The sequence below is a fragment of the Oncorhynchus mykiss genome, chromosome 8 (assembly GCF_057628025.1).
Source record: "Oncorhynchus mykiss isolate SJ-2025 chromosome 8, ASM5762802v1, whole genome shotgun sequence".
Classification (NCBI taxonomy): Eukaryota; Metazoa; Chordata; class Actinopteri; order Salmoniformes; family Salmonidae; genus Oncorhynchus; species Oncorhynchus mykiss.
In genome coordinates, this window is record NC_143029.1 from 25,634,885 (window position 1) to 25,651,337 (window position 16,453).

Below are 16,453 nucleotides of genomic sequence, written 5' to 3' on the forward strand. Positions count from 1 at the left end.
TCCAAACATTTTTCCACCATTTCCAATAGGGGGTTTTAGAAACACTTCAAATAAGGGCTGTGTTTTGTGTAGTGAATGGTGGGAAAACGATTGAAACCATTTCCCTGTAGGTTTTATGGGTATTATGGCACCTCCAGTGTGGGGCTCTATATAAAGTCACTGCAACTTTAAATGGCTGCACCAGGCCAGTTGGAGGGACTATAGATGTCATTGGCACCAGTGGCACCATAGGATACTAGAGCAATAACTATTGATCAAGTGGACTTGGTTCGTCTGCATTAGACAATGTGAAATAGTTCCAACATGCTAGACTGCTTGTTTTCCTACTGGTCACAGACGTCAATTCAATGTCTATTCCATGTTGGTTCAACGTCATTTCCTTGGGTTGCTATCCAACTGATCCTGTTCATTGCATCTCTTAGGTATATTTGTTTTTGTTTTGTTGACAAAGTGGGAGTTAGGAGCGTCGGCCAACGTGGTAAAAACAATTGCAGTACATGTTTTGCTGTTCTATTGCATTCGCAATGACGTCTGAGAGAATAAAGAAACAGTGTTTAAGGTTTGCAGTAACTTCTTTGTTGTTTTAATATCGCAAACGGACGTGGCAATTTCCCCATGAAGGACTCCAGCTAAGGTGCTGTGTGTACATTTTTGGTAACTGTTGTTAGTGAAGGATTTCTGACTACTTGTGTGTGAATATACTTCACTTTGAATGGGTTAAACCTTTACTACCAACATTGATCTCAACTAAGACTGACATCAGTGCATACAGAATGGTTAACAGTGACAGGAACACAGTGCTGTAAGACATAGCCACTACTTTAACAGACTTTGCTGTGATGTTTTCCTTCATTATTTGGTCCAACCACTTCATCCACTGGCTGCTACGGAGCAGTGGACCGTGCAGTTTGTGTATGATCTAAAATGGTATTTCGTTTCGTGACGTCAACGGCATCTGTGAACATGCATAGAGGGACAGTAAGAATCCTATGATGACTTTGATCGTTGATGAAAAGTGCTGCTACAGTCAGACCTGCCTGAAGCCGGGGACAACGCTAAACGCCAACACCACAGTCCCTCCAGCTCTCTTTAGAGTATATCATACCTCTTTCTGAACAGCGCTTTAGATCTTACAGGTGCACATAAAGGTTTAAATGTCTTCAAACTATGCAAGTCACAGGTGCACGAGTACACAATACAAAATAATCTGTACAGAGTGTAAAAAAAAAACATTTTGGCGCCAGCCTTGAGCTGTAAACACAGAGAGGGACATGAAGTAGGAGGGTACAGAGAGCTGTTTGGAGCAGGAACATAGATACCGCAAGGCTGGGATGCGTAGGTCTGGGTGGTGAGCGGTGGTCCATGTCTTAGCAGTTGATAGCAGGATTGTGATTGGACTGGTGAGGGGAAAAAACTAAGAGTCATTTCACAGAAGAGAGTCACTGTCCTTTTCTCACATTTCACTGTGAGACTCTTTTACGGATGGTCTGTCTTTAAGTGAGCCAGAAATGGTGTAAATCCTATGGGAGATACAACGAGAGAAAAGTTAAACTATGCAGTTTTAACTCTTGATCAAGTAACCTGTTAAACAAGATAAATGTGAAACTATGCAGTTTAACCTCAAACTAGTAACCAGTGAAACAAAATAAACGTAAACTACACCGTTTTAACTGTTGATCTACAATCTGTTCAGAGGAATAGAAAGTAGAAGAGAAAGTAATAATACCTTGACTTTTTAAAATGTCTACACTTCTTCAGGACTTGGAAACAGGAGGATTTTGCACAGGAGCGTTTCAGGTTAATAACTTGGTAGATGATGGGGTTGTACATGGCAGAGGACTTAGCCAGCAGAGTGGGGATCACAGAGACAGAGATAGGCACTGAGTCGGGCTCGCCAAACGCAGACACCACTGAGACCACTGCATACGGGATCCACGCTATCAAGAAACCAGCACAGATCAACATCGCCACCTAGAGGACACAAGTAGAACCACATCACAGGTCTGTTCCACAATAGTAAAAGCATCTCTGAGGTAAGGTTCCGTGTATATATATATACACACACACACACACACACACACACACACACACACACACACACACACACACACACACACACACACACACACACACACACACACACACACACACACACACACACAAACACACACACACACACACCTTGGTCAGTTTCATCTCCAGGCTATGGCTGTTCTTGTTCCTGGTGTCAAAGTGGGAGATCTCTTTAGCTGAGGAGTTGACCTTGAAGATTATCATAACATAGGAGAAGACGATGATGCCGGTGGGGAAGATAAGGCAGAAGAAGAGGATGGCCATGACGAAGCTCTGGCCCGCCACGGAGGTCTGGGCCAGCCACCAGTCCAGGGTACAGGAGGTGCCAAATGGCTCTGGTGCGTAGCTGCCCCAGCCCACCAGGGGCATGGTGGCCCAGAAGCCTGCGTAGAGCCAGACAAACACCAGACACAGGAAGGCATGGTGCCTCATCAGCCAAGTACCTGTGGGCAGAATTTTGGGCAGAGGGATTGATCATTTATTGGTTCATTATCACAATAAAGTGTTTATTCAAACTGTTCAGATATCACAGATCACTCAAAAGTGCTAATTATTCATTCTAATAAAGGTCTTGTGTTACTGTAAATCTAACACAAACTGAGAGCATAGCCCACTGTACCGTATCTGAGATGACAGATCTTGAGGTATCGGTCTAGGCTAACTACGGTCATGGTGATGAGGCTGCCAACACCGAAGAAGAAGCCAGCCCAACCATAGAAACGACAGCCCTCCCAACCAAACAGCCAGCGGTGGGAGAAACTGGACGCCACAAAGAACGGTTTCCCTGTGACTTCAAAAGGAAACACAGAGACGTTACCACCTCAGATGATCACTGTGTGCTATAAAGACATGGGAATGTACAGTACCAGTCAAAAGTTTGAACACACCTATTCATTTAAGGGTTTTTCTTTATTTTTACTATTTTCTTCATTGTAGAATAATAGTGAGACATCAAAGCGATGAAATAACACTTATGGAATCATGTAGTAACCAAAAAAGTGTTAAACAAATCAAAATATATTTTATGTTTAAGATTCTTCAAAGTAGCCACCCTTTGCCTTGATGGCAGCTTTGCACACTCCTGGCATTATCTCAACCAGCTTAACCTGGAATGCTTTTCCAACAGTCTTGAGGGGGTTTCCACATATGCTGAGCACTTGTTGGCTGCTTTTCATTCAATCTGCGGTCCAACTCATCCCAAACCATCTCAAATGGGTTGAGGTCGAGTGATTGTGGAGGCCAGGTCATCTGATGCAGCACTCCATCTCCTTCTTGGTCAAATAGCCCTTACACGGTGTGTCTTGGGTCATTGTTCTATTGAAAAACAAATTGTACTCCCACTAAGCGCAAACCAGATGGAATGGCGTATCACTGCAGAATGCTGTGGTAGCCATGCTGGTGAAGTGTGCCTTGAACTCTAAATAAATCACAGACAGTGTCACCAGCAAAGCACTCCTCGATGCTTCACGGTGTGAACCACACATGCAGAGATCATCGTTCAACTACTCTGCGTCTCACAAAGACACGGCTGTTGGAACCCAAAATCTCACATTTGGATTCATCAGACCAAAGGACAGATTTCCACCAGTCTAATGTCCATTGCTCTTGTTTCTTGGCCCAAGCAAGTCTCTTCTTCTTATTGGTGTCCTTTACTAGTGGTTTCTTTGCAGAAATTCGACCATGAAGGCCTGATTCACCCAGTCTTTTCTGAACAGTTGATGTTGAGATGTGTCAGTTACTTGAACTCTGTGAAGCATTTATTTGGGCTGCAATTTCTGAGGCTGGTAACTCCAATTAACTTATCTTCTGCAACTCTGGGTCTTCCTTTCCTGTGGTGGTCCTCGTGAGAGCCAGTCTCATCATAGCACTTGATGGTTTTTGCGACTGCACTTGAAGAAACTTTCAAAATTCTTGACATTTTCGGGATTGACTGACTTTTATGTCGTAAAGTAATGATGGACTGCCATTTCTTTTTGCTTATTTGAGCTGTTCTTGCCATAATATGGTATTTTACCAAATAGGGCTATCTTCTGTATACCACCCCTACCATGTCACAACACAACTGATTGGCTCAAATGCATGAAGAAGGAAAAAATTCCACAAATTAACATTTAACAAGGCAAACCTGCTAATTGAAATGCATTCCAAGTGACTACCTGATGAAGCTGGTTGAGAGAATGCCAAGAGTGTGCAAAGCTGTCATCAAGGCAACGAGTGGCTACTTTGAAGAATATCACATTTTAAATATATTTTAGTTTTGTTTAACACTTTTTTGGTTACTACATGACTCCATGTGTTATTTCAGCTTTAATGTCTTCAGTATTATTCTACAATGTAGGAAACAGAATAAAGAAATACCCTTTGAATGAGCAGGTGCGTCCAAACTTTGACTGGTACTGTATAGTAGGCATGTACAGTAATGTAGTAGTCATGAGAATGTATGAGAATCACAATGAAAACCATCGTCTTCATCCACTTCACAGAAAACAAGTGCTGTTTTTTTCAGATCCGTCAATGATCAAATCAAATCAGAGGTTATTTGTCACGTGTGCCGAATACAACAGTGAAATGTTTACTTACAGGCCCTAAGCAACAGTGCAACTTTTAAGTAAAAAATAGGTATTAGGTGAACAATAGATAAGTAAAAAAATAAAAACAACAGTAAAAAGAGTGAAAAATAACAGTAGCGAGGCTATATACAGTAGCGAGGCTATAAAAGTAGCGAGGCTGTATACAGGCACCGGTTAGTCGGGCAAATTGTTGTAGTACGGTTGAAGTCGTAAGTTTACATACACCTTAGCCAAATACATTTAAACTCAGTTTTTCACAGTTCCTGACATTTAATCATAGTAAAATTTCCCTGTCTTAAGTCAGTTAGGATCACCACTTTATTTTAAGAATGTGAAATATCAGAATAATAGTAGAGAGAAATATATATTTCAGCTTTTATTTCTTTCATCACATTCCCAGTGGGTCAGAAGTTTACATACACTCAATTAGTATTTGATAGCATTGCCTTTAAATTGCTTAACTTGGGTCAAACGGGTAGCCTTTTGGCCCATTTCTCCTGACAGAGCTGGTGTAACTGAATCAAGTTTGTAGGCCTTCTTGCTCGCACAAGCTTTTTCAGTTCTGCCCACAAATTTTCTATGCGATTGAGGTCAGGGCTTTGTGATGGCCACTCCAATACCTTGACTTTGTTGTCCTTAAGCCATTTTGCCACAACTTTGGAAGTATGCTTGGGGTCACTGTCCATTTGGAAGACCCATTTGCGACCAAGCTTCAACTTCCTGACTGATGTCTTGAGATGTTGCTTCAATATATCCACATAATTTTCCATCCGCAAGATGCCATCTATTTTGTGAAGTGCACCAGTCCTTCCTGCAGCAAAGCACCCCCACAACATGATGCTGCCACCCCCGTGCTTCACGGTTGGGATGGTGTTTTTTGGCTTGCAAGCCTCCCCTTTCTCTTCCAAACATAACGATGGTCATTATGGCCAAACAGTTCCATTTTTGTTTCATCAGACTAGAGGACATTTCTCCAAAAGTACGTATGTAAGTAAGTATGTTCAGTTGCAAACCATAGTCTGGCCTTTTTTTATGGCGGTTTTGGAGCAGTGGCTTCTTCCTTGCTGAGCGGCCTTTCAGGTTATGTTGATATAGGACTCGTTTTGCTGTGGATATAGACACTTTTGTACCTGTTTCCTACAGCATCTTCACAAGGTCCTTTTGCTGTTGTTTTGGGATTGATTGGCACTTTTCGCACCAAAGTACATTCATCTCTAGGAGACAGAACGAATCTCCTTTCTGAGCGGTATGGCGGCTGTGTGGTCCCATGGAGTTAATATTTGCGTACTATTGTTTGTACAGATGAACGTGGTACCTTCGGGCGTTTGGAAATTGTTTCCAAGGATGAACCAGACTTGTGGAGGTCTACCATTTTTTGATTTTACCATGATGTCAAGCAAAGAGGCACTGAGTTTGAAGGTAGGCCTTGAAGTACATCCACAGGTACACCTCCAATTGTCTCAAATGATGTCAATTAGCCTATCAGAAGCTTCTAAAGCCATGACATCCTTTTTTGAAATTTTCCAAGCTGTTTAAAGGCACAGTCAACTTAGTGTATGCAAACTTCTGACCCAATGGAATTGTGATACAGTGAATTATGAGTGAAATAATCTATCTGTAAACAATTGTTGGGAAAATGACTTGTGTCATGCACAAAGTAGATGTTCTAACCGACTGGCCAAAACAAAGGATTGTTAACAAGAAATTTGTGGAGTTGTTGAAAAACAAGTTTTAATGACTCCAACCTAAGTGTACGTAAACTTCCGACTTCAACTGTATGTAAGTGTAGGTATGGTTAAAGTAACTATGCATATATGATAAACAGAGAATGGCAGTAGTGTAAAAGAGGAGCTAGCTGGTGGTGGGTGACAGGACACAATGTAGATAGTCCGGGTAGCCAATGTGCGGTTGCACCGATTAGTCGGGCTAATTGAGGTAGTATGTACATGAATGTATTGTTAAAAGTGACTATACATATATGATAAACAGAGAGTAGCAGCAACGTCAAAGAGGGGTTGGGAGGTGGGACAATGCCAATAGTCCAGGTAGCCATTTGATTACCTGTTCAGGAGTATTATGGCTTAGGGGTAAAAGCTGTTGAGAAGCCTTTTGGTCCTAGACTTGGCGCTCCAGTATTGCTTGTCATGCAGTAGTAAAGGGAACAGCCTATGACTGGGGTGGCTGGGGTCTTTGGAAATGTTTAGGGCCTTCCTCTGACACCGCCTGGTGTTGAGGTCCTGGATGGCAGACAGCTTAGCCCCAGTGATGTACTGGGCTGTACACACTACCCTCTGTAGTGCCATTCAGTCGGAGGCTGAGCAGTTGCCGTACCAGGCAATGATGCAACCAGTCATGTCAGTCAGTCAGGATGCTCTCGATGTTGCAGCTGTAGAACCTTTTGAGGATCTGAGGACCCATGACAAATCTTTAGTATCCTGAGGGGTAATAGGCTTTGTCGTGCCCTCTTCACGACTGTCTTGGTGTGTTTGGACCATTCTAGTTTGTTGGTGATGTGGACACCAAGGAACTTGAAGCTCTCCACCTGCTCCACTACAGCCTCGTCGATGAGAATGGGGCGTGTTTGGTCCTCCTTTTCCTGTAGTCCACAACCATCTGCATTGTCTTGATTACGTTGAGGCATAGGTTGTTATTCTGGCACCACCTGGCCAGGTCTCTGACCTCTTCCCTATAGGCTGTCTCGTCGTTGTCGGTGATCAGTTGTGTCATCGGCAAACTTAATGATGGTGTTGGAGTTGTGTCTGGCCACGCAGTTGTGGGTGAACAGAGAGTACAGGAGGGGACTGAGCACGCACCCCTGAGGGGCTCCAGTGTTGAGGATCAGCATGGCGGATGTGTTGCTACCTACCCTCACCACCTGGGGGTGGCCCGTTAGGAAGTCCAGGAGAGAGGAGTTTAGTCCCAGGATCCTTAGCTTAGTGATGAGCTTTGAGGGTACTATGGTGTTGAACCCTGAGCTGTAGTCAATTAATTGCATTCTCATGTAGGTGTTCCTTTTGTCCAGGTGGGAAAGGGCAGTGTGGAGTGCAATATAGATTGCATCATTTGTGGATCTGTTTGGGCTATATGCAAATTGGAGTGGGTCCAGGGTTTCTGGGATAATGGTGTTAATGTGAGCCATTACCAGCCTTTCAAAGCACTTCATGGCTACGGACATGTGCTATGGGTCTGTAGTCATTTGGGCAGGTTGCCTTAGTGTTCTTGGGCACAGGGATTATGGTGGTCTGCTTGAAACAGATACAGTATATTAACAATCCTGAGGCAAAGCATGTGACAGAAGAGCTGATCATAAATAGTGTTTCCCAGTGCCCTATATCGTTCCCATCATTGTGTGAAGAGACATCCTCACTGCACCTGTCTGACGCCACAGAGGTCCAGCAAGTAAAGCTGTACTCTCTACCAACTCTCATAGTTAGCAATAGACTCTTTGTCTCAGTTCATGATTTCTACAGTATCAGGTTAAAACGACTACCAAACAAAATGGACTTTCAACCATTCTGGACCTTCTGGGCCATTCTAGGTCATTCTGGAACATTCTGGACCTCTGATATTCCCAAGATGCAAATCTGGCAGACACAAATAGATTATGCCTGTTGTCTTCTGTGGACAATGGTTCTAATCCTAGAGAGCAATACGAACGTCTCATACAGAGGAACGTAGTTGGCCCAGACACAGATAAACAAGTGAGAATCCTGTGGTTGTATGAGGCACAGAGAGCTGGCCAGAACTTGTTCTGAGACAGAGCGACACACTGTTGTGAATTCTGCTTCTGGCTGGGTCACAGCTATGACTTATTGAGGTGCTAAAATATTCACAATAAATGTTATTTTTGAAACTAAATTTCTTAACTAAGATGACTGTTTGCAATGGAACTAAATCTCTTGTACATCAAAGGCCTAGTCTATCGATGTGTTGTGATCAACAGGCCATGTGGAGTAACTTTGGCGTTAACGTGATGCCGTTCCTCTAATATCCATAGGGTGGCGATAAAGGACCAATTTCAGGTTTAGCCACAATTTAGAATTCTCTAGTATTGAGTTATCAAACATGCCTAAAAAGGTAAATGATTGAGAGAAATATTGGCCTGTTACGTTAATATTAATTTTCAAGGAATTGATGGAACATGCATCAATAGTTCTCAAAGAGAGACAGGAGTGTAATTAGGCACTCCACACCCAACAATGAAATATCAATGTAATACAGTTCAACAATGGTGATTCAGACAGAGAGAGACTGGGATATTAGGTGTGGAGGTTTTTGACATCCACCCACAGACCTGGGATCAGATGATGAGACTTCAAACAATGATGTCAGTTGTATGATGTCTATGATTTTAAAACAACTCTGTGGTTCTCTCTCCCTAATTTCTCTTTCTTTGTTGTCATTATATTCCACCACTTCATCTTCTTCCATCCATGACAACCATTCCCATGTGTCAGGATGTACAGCCGAGAATGTTAATGCCGCGCTAACATTGCTCATATACATGCTGTTCTGAATTTAAATACACAGAATACACGGGACTAATCCACCGGACAACGTTCTGTGCAGAGACTCACTGTAAATGGACATACTTTATGAAAAGCCTGCGGAATGGTTTACCTGATATGCCAAAGTCAAAGATGGCTAAGTTAACTGTCATGAGCTCAGGTGGCCTTAGCTTTGTCTTGCGTTTGATGGTCATGTATATAACATAGCCATTTCCTGTGGCAGACAGGATCCCTGCAGAGAAAACAGAGGACAAGAGGAATACATGACAAGTTGTAAAAATGCAACCTGACCTACAAGTTGGTTAATTTACATACTTAGGCCTATGGCATAATTGGTTTAATTATAAGGTTTACTTGGTTTAATTATAATGTCGTAATACTATCCCTATTAATACGTGAGATTTTGCCCTGTGTGTGTTTATCTCTAGAGCCTTGATACATGATAATGATGCATGATCCACCCTCAGTCTGAAATTATCAATATGCTTTTAAGTAATTGATATCCATGCACAAAAGAAAGGAATAAATCATTTGTCATCTCTATGACCTCTGCTTTGACTCATGTCTACACACCCACTATGTGTGTGACACAAGTTGTGCTAATTACATGTGACAACACATTGAATGGACTCCGATTACACATGACAACTTATTTGTATTCCTATTGATGCTCTTCGTCGTTGTTGCTTCGTTGTTGATAACAGCTTAACCTTCCTCCATGGTCCCTGTCCCCTTACTGGACTGGAATCAGTGGTAGACAGGCCGTATCCTCTGCTCTATTCTAGGTGATATGAGTGGATACGGTATGAAGGGCAGAATCTCTAGTGCTCATTCTCTGGTGAATGTGTCTCATTCTCCCATTCACTCTGGACTGCATCAGCTGAATGACCCTGTTTCACACACAAAGCAATTTATTGAGAGAAATTCAAAGAAAAGATAAATGAAATATCTCTTTCATTTGACTTCTATCATATGATAAACAGATTAGAAAAAAATATCAAATGAGGTTCCAGTTTGTTCGTTTTTTCAGTGATGAAGGTGGGCATATCATCTGGACTGAACATCTTGGAGTAAAATCCAATTCTTATTCCATTTCAAATAGATGTATGTGTATATGTATACATCTACAGGATATGTAGATGTATGTATATATTTTAGGGTGGTAGGTAGCCTAGTGGTTAGAGTGTTGGGCCCAGCGGTGACAACATAAAAATCTGTTGTTCTGCCCCTGAACAACACAGTTAACACACTGTTCCTTGGTAAGTCAACAGGGTAAATATGAATTTGTTTTTAACTGACTTGCCTAGTTATGTATATGGGGCATGAAGAAACATTATTGTGTTACTTTTTTTAGTATACATATTTTAAATTCAGTAAATATTTTCTTAACTCTATTTTCTTAAAACTGCATTGTTGGTTAAGGGCTTGTATGTAAGCATTTCACGGTAAGGTGAGATTGTATTTGGCTCATGTTGTATTTGGCTCATGATCATTTGAATGTCCTGAACTTGTTTCGTGGGACTGGGAGGTCAGCAGGAAATTCCAAGCAGACCTGATCTTATATGTCATTTACTGTACGCCCTGAACGTCCTTGTAAACCTCATCACTTTGATGTCAAAACATTTCCTTTCTCTCTGTAGAAGATACTTGGATGTCCCCGTTCACTGCTGCCTGCCTCTCTCTCTTTTCCCATCGCCACAAACCTGATGCACAGTTAGGGTTCAAAAAGGGAGTCATATTTATGTAACTTTATGTAATATATGACAAAACATTTAGTGGCACTTTTGAGTACTTTGAGTATCTCTGGCCCTATGTGTGGCCTTGTCACATGTCAAATATATACAATAACTGAATAAGATGAAGAAACAAATAGAATGACAAAGATGTAAAACATAAACCATCATCTTAGTGAATACCATTTGTCTCAGCATCAAATATCCTCTATATATATTTTTTACCATGTTTTATTTATTTTACAATGTTAATATGTATTTGTTGTCAATGTTTCGGCATCAAACTGGTTGCAGTTGTGAAAAAAAAGTGAATAGTTGGAAGATTTGCAGAGTTAATTGAAAACAATGCCATTCTTGTATACGTAGATGCTTTTTTCATTAATTAGGCTATTTTCTCTTGAACCAAATGGTCTCTACTGGAAACCCATGGACAATATGAGCACAGATATAATACATTAATACTATGTATTCATATATATTTTTTTACACTTATTCAAGAATAAATTACCAAAATTGACAAAGATTGCCATAGATTTTCTGTTAATTACCCAAATTACCAAGAATTCCAGTCACTTTGTTAAATTACCAGCATACCGTAGATAGACCGTTAGGATCTCAACAGAGGAATTCAAGCAGAGTTTGAAAGTCTCTCAAAAAACAGATTTAAGCTAAACCAAACAGGCAAAACATGTTTATACATTCTGAAAACACAACAAACACACAGTGAATGGATCGAGTTAATACTAAATTAATTTGGTAACCTATAGAGTGTGTCCTCTCAAAAAGGACATGAATCAATTAATAGACAGACACCACAGTATCCATATATCTCACTGAATAGCCGCATCAAAATGCATGAGACATCTTCACCACCATTGGTTTGTTGGGTCAGGACGTTAGTTAGACTAAACAGGGCATTACATGGCTTGCAAATGGCTCAGCACAGTGTAAAATAGAAAATACTGAGTTGCTATGAAAAACAATCTGAACACACACAGTTGTGGCGAGATTAAATAACAAGAAAATATTAGTGACAGGTACACAGCCTCAAGTAGAGAAACAGATAATCTGACAAACCGGAAAATAAATCCTGAGTTACCCCAATGTTGTACTACTGTACGAAGGTGAGCATAGCACAGGGACAGAGATTGCATAACTGTATATTTCTATAAATCAATATATTCTTGTGTTTATCCACTCACTTGATTTGAGTCACTGTAAATGCACAGTTCAGTCATGGATACACAACGGCTTGCAAAAGTATTCACCCCCTTGGCATTTTTTCATATTTTGTTGCCTTACAACCTGGAATTAAAATGGATTTTGGGGGGGGTTGTATCATTTGATTTACACAACATGCCTACCATTTTGAAGATGCAAAATATGTTTTATTGTGAAACAAGAAAAAATACAAAAAAACTGAAAACTTGAGCGTGCATAACTATTCACCCCCATTTTGGGAGACACATTTTGAAGTAATTACAGCTGCAAGTCTCTTTGGGTATGTCTTTTTAAGCTTGGCACATCTAGCCACTGGGATTTTTGCCCATTCTTCAAGGCAAAACTGCTCCAGCTCCTTCAAGTTGGATGGGTTCCGCTGGTGTACAGCAATCTTTAAGTCATACCACAGATTCTCAATTGAATTGATGTCTGGGTTTGACTAGGCCATTCCAAGACATTTAAATGTTTCCCCTTTAGCAGTATGCTTAGGGTCATTGTTCTGTTGGAAGGTGAACCTCCATCCCAGTCTCAAATCTCTGGAAGACTGAAACAGGTTTCCCTCAAGAATTTCCCTGTATTTAGCGCCATCCATCATTTCTTCAATTCTGACCAGTTTCCAAGTCCCTGCCACTGAAAAACATCCCCACAGCATGATGCTGCCACCACCATGCTTCACTATGGGGATGGTGTTCGAGGTGATAAGAGGTGTTGGGTTTGCACCAGACATAGCGTTTTCCTTGAGAGCCAAAAAGCTACATTTCTGTCTCATCTGACCAGAGTACCTTCTTCAATATGTTTGGGGAGTCTCCCACATGCGTTTTGGGGAACACCAAAAGAACACCAAAAGTGTTTGCTTATTTTTTTCTGGACACTCTTCCGTAAAGCCCAGCTCTGTGGAGTGTACAGCTTAAAGTGATCCTATTGACAGATACTCCAATCTCCGCTGTGGAGCATTGCAGCTCCTTCAGAGATATTTTAGGTATCTTTGTTGCCTCTCTGATTAATGTCCTCCTTGCCTGGTCCGTGAGTTTTGGTGGGCAGCCCTCTCTTGGCAGGTTTGTTGTGGTGCCATATTCTTTACATCTTTTAAATATTGAATTCAATGGAGCTCTGTGTGATGTTCAAAGTTTCTAATATTTGTTTATAGCCCAACCCTGATCTTTTCTTCTCCACAACTTTGTCCCTGACCTGTTTGAAGAGCTCCTTGGTCTTCATGGTGCCGCTTGCTTAGTGGTGTTGCAGACTGGGGCCTTTCAGAACAGTTGTATATATCTATACACTGAGATCATGTGACAGATCATGTGACACTTAGATTGCACACAGGTGGACTTTATTTAACTAATTATGTCACTTCTGAAGGTCATTGGTTGCACCAGATCTTATTTAGGGGCTTTATAGCAAAGGGGGTGAATACATATGCATGCACCACTTTTCCGTTTTTTATTTTGTATAATTTTTTTAATAAGTATTTTTTTTAAATTTCACTTCACCAATTTGGACTATTTTATGCATGTCCATTACATGTCCAAATAAAAATCCCTTTAAATTACAGGTTGAAATCCAACAAAATAGGAAAAACCCCAAGGGGGATGAATACTTTTGCAAGGCACTGTACAGCAGAAAACCCCAACATGAGGACAAAAGAGATGGAATTTGCTTGAATTCACATTTTTCATCCCTAAAGCTATTCTGGGGGTTAAGATCATGTCGACATTAAAATGCCGATGCAGAGCTGCATTTTCAAAGTAGGATGTACAGTGCGATTCATCATTATTGACACCCTTGATAAAGATGAGCAAAAAATACTCTAAAATAAATAATACAATAGTGAGCTGTATTGTATGCTCAAAAGGATTGAAAATATATATTATTTTATTGCTCAGAGAAAGAGAATTTGTTTAACAAGTAATACAAATAGAAAATAAGTGTAAAATGATTGGATCCCCCATTTTAAATGCTCCAGCACCCTCCCCTTGAGAGGATAACTACACTGAGCCTTTTCCTAAAATGTTTTATGAGATTGGAGAACATTTGGGAGGGATCTTAGACCATTCCTCCAGATCCTTGATGTCCTTCATCTGCGTTTATAGACTGGCCTCCTCAATTCAAACCACAGGTTTCCAATGGGGTTCAAGTCCGGAGACTGAGATGACCATTGCAAAGTGTTGATTTTGTGGTCAATTAATACTTTTTTTATGGATTTTGATGTGTGCTTGGGGTTATTGTCCTGCTGGAAGATCTATTTGCGGCCAAGTTTCAGCCTCCTGGCAGAGACAACCAGGTTTTGGCTGAAATGTCCTGGTCCTTGGTAAAGTTCATGATTGTGCAACTGATCTTAACAAAGTTAAGTGGAAGCAAAATAGCCTCATAACATCAAAGATCCACCACCATATTTTACAGTATGGGATGAGTTATTGACCTTCTATTCAAAACCCTTTTCAAATACATTTTGAATACTTCTTACATCAATGGGCAACCTTGATGAATCAGAACTGAATGCAAACGTAATCGAATTAGAATTTCTCCTTACAGTGAAGAATGGTTAGGCTATGCCTCAAGAGAGATGGTGGAGCAGAGGATATGAGGGAGTGTATTGATGAGTCTACTTCCCTATGCAGTGTATCTCTATGTACTTTATTGACACTTACCTATGATGCAGATGTAGAAGGCAGCCACGATGTCGGCCTCCTTGGACAGCTTGGAGGCAAATGGATCACCCTCCAGGAGATAATGGGGGACATAATCGGGGCGAGCTGAGGTCTCATTCCCCGTAAGAGCCATGCTTAGGTGTCAACCGCTTCCTGGGCAGCCAAAGCAAAATGAACCTGTTGAATACAATGTGTCCACACTGAAACAGTCAGAAATACATTTGTGTTGGTGACACATACTTTCAGATCTCCAGGATTTTGCAAAGATTTGAGGTGATATTTTTCTACAGCAATTCTGACATTTTGCATGGCAATTTGTCGCAAAAATGCGCTGACAAGGGTAAAAGTTAGTTGCCGTGTGGCTTGACTGAACCACATTATGCGGTAAACGTGCGGGACAGGTTGAAATTGTGAGGCCTATTTTTATGCTGCAGTGATGGGTTTGACTGTTTTATGTGGAAATAGCGCAGTGATTGGTCAAATTTGCGAGCCCTCGCAGAATATGCAGTAGTGGAAGCTGGTTGGAGGAGATAAAGGAGGACCGGTTCATTGTCATAGCTGAAATGGAATAAATGGAAGGTATCAAACACATCAAACACATGTTTGACTCCATTACATTAATTCATTCCAGCCATTACATTGAGCCCGTCCTCCTATAGCTCATCCCACCAGTCTCCTCTGATATGCAGGAAATTGTTGATTTTGCAACAAAAAAAATGGTGAACTCAGAATTGCAGAATCCTGGAGAGACTGGACAGGTAGGTTTGTTTGTCACCTGTTTTCTAGAACGTGCAATCAAGCGACACAACAGCAGCAAGGGTTAGACTGACCCTTTCTTGGAAATTCAATCTAAACTAAGAAGCACATAACTTTAGCCAGAGACTAAATTAACATCGAAATCTGATTATAAACATTTTCTTTAGTGTTTTAGTTACACTGTTTTTGAGTTAAAATGCAGAAACTGGACACACAAACACCCCCAAACCAGACACCAAATCACACCCTAATGCACGCACACAAACACAGTAATTTGTGAAAACAGATAACCTCCATTTTCTGGTGGTCATACAAGGACTGCTGCATGGGATTCATGAGTCCACAAGAGTTAAAGTTTAATCACACACACAAACAAGCACGCACACACACACACACACACACAATCAAACACTATAATCCTTTTGCGAAATGTCTTTCCGCTGAATAGTAGGTCCTTCAGCATGCAGTGGCCTGTAAGGGCCAGCTCTGTTCCAGCTCTGACATCACCGTTGATTCTAAAGAGTTCACACTGACATTCTAAACTGAAAGACACAACAGGAGACAGATATCATTCTATTGCTGTTGATGTGCAAGTTAACCTCGCCAACAGACTACAGAATAAGTTAGTCTTATACCTGTGTAATAAACCTGTAGCTACTCTGGTATCAACAACATGTTGTTACATAGTAATTTAGTAATGGTTTTCCATTGTAGAGGTGTTCAGCAGTTGTTGTTGTTGCAAAGTGGAGTATGGAACTGTCAGGACCAGTCCATAAAAACATGTCAGCAAACCATTGGACACAACCTTAATTGTTGCAACCATACACAATTATGTTTTGCTATGGCCATTCTATATGAAACTTATTTGACACGGACATACAATTGGACAGCAATGACAGATTTTGGAGCATGAAACATATTCTTACTCCAGGCTAATGTTCAAA

The 16,453-nt window shown here is 41.0% G+C and overlaps 1 protein-coding gene across 1 annotated transcript; it reads right to left on the reverse strand.

Moving 5' to 3' along the window:
- Positions 1–427: 427 nt before the first annotated feature.
- opn5 (opsin 5) lies at positions 428–14,919 on the reverse strand. The gene is made up of 6 exons (XM_021612083.3): positions 14,754–14,919; positions 9,264–9,383; positions 2,693–2,863; positions 2,182–2,516; positions 1,727–1,971; positions 428–1,520 (listed from the first exon to the last, which is right to left on the reverse strand). Exons 1-6 carry the CDS (start codon positions 14,884–14,886, stop codon positions 1,454–1,456), a joined length of 1,071 nt encoding a protein of 356 aa, XP_021467758.2. The 5' UTR covers positions 14,887–14,919; the 3' UTR covers positions 428–1,453.
- Between the last annotated feature and the right edge of the window lie 1,534 nt (positions 14,920–16,453).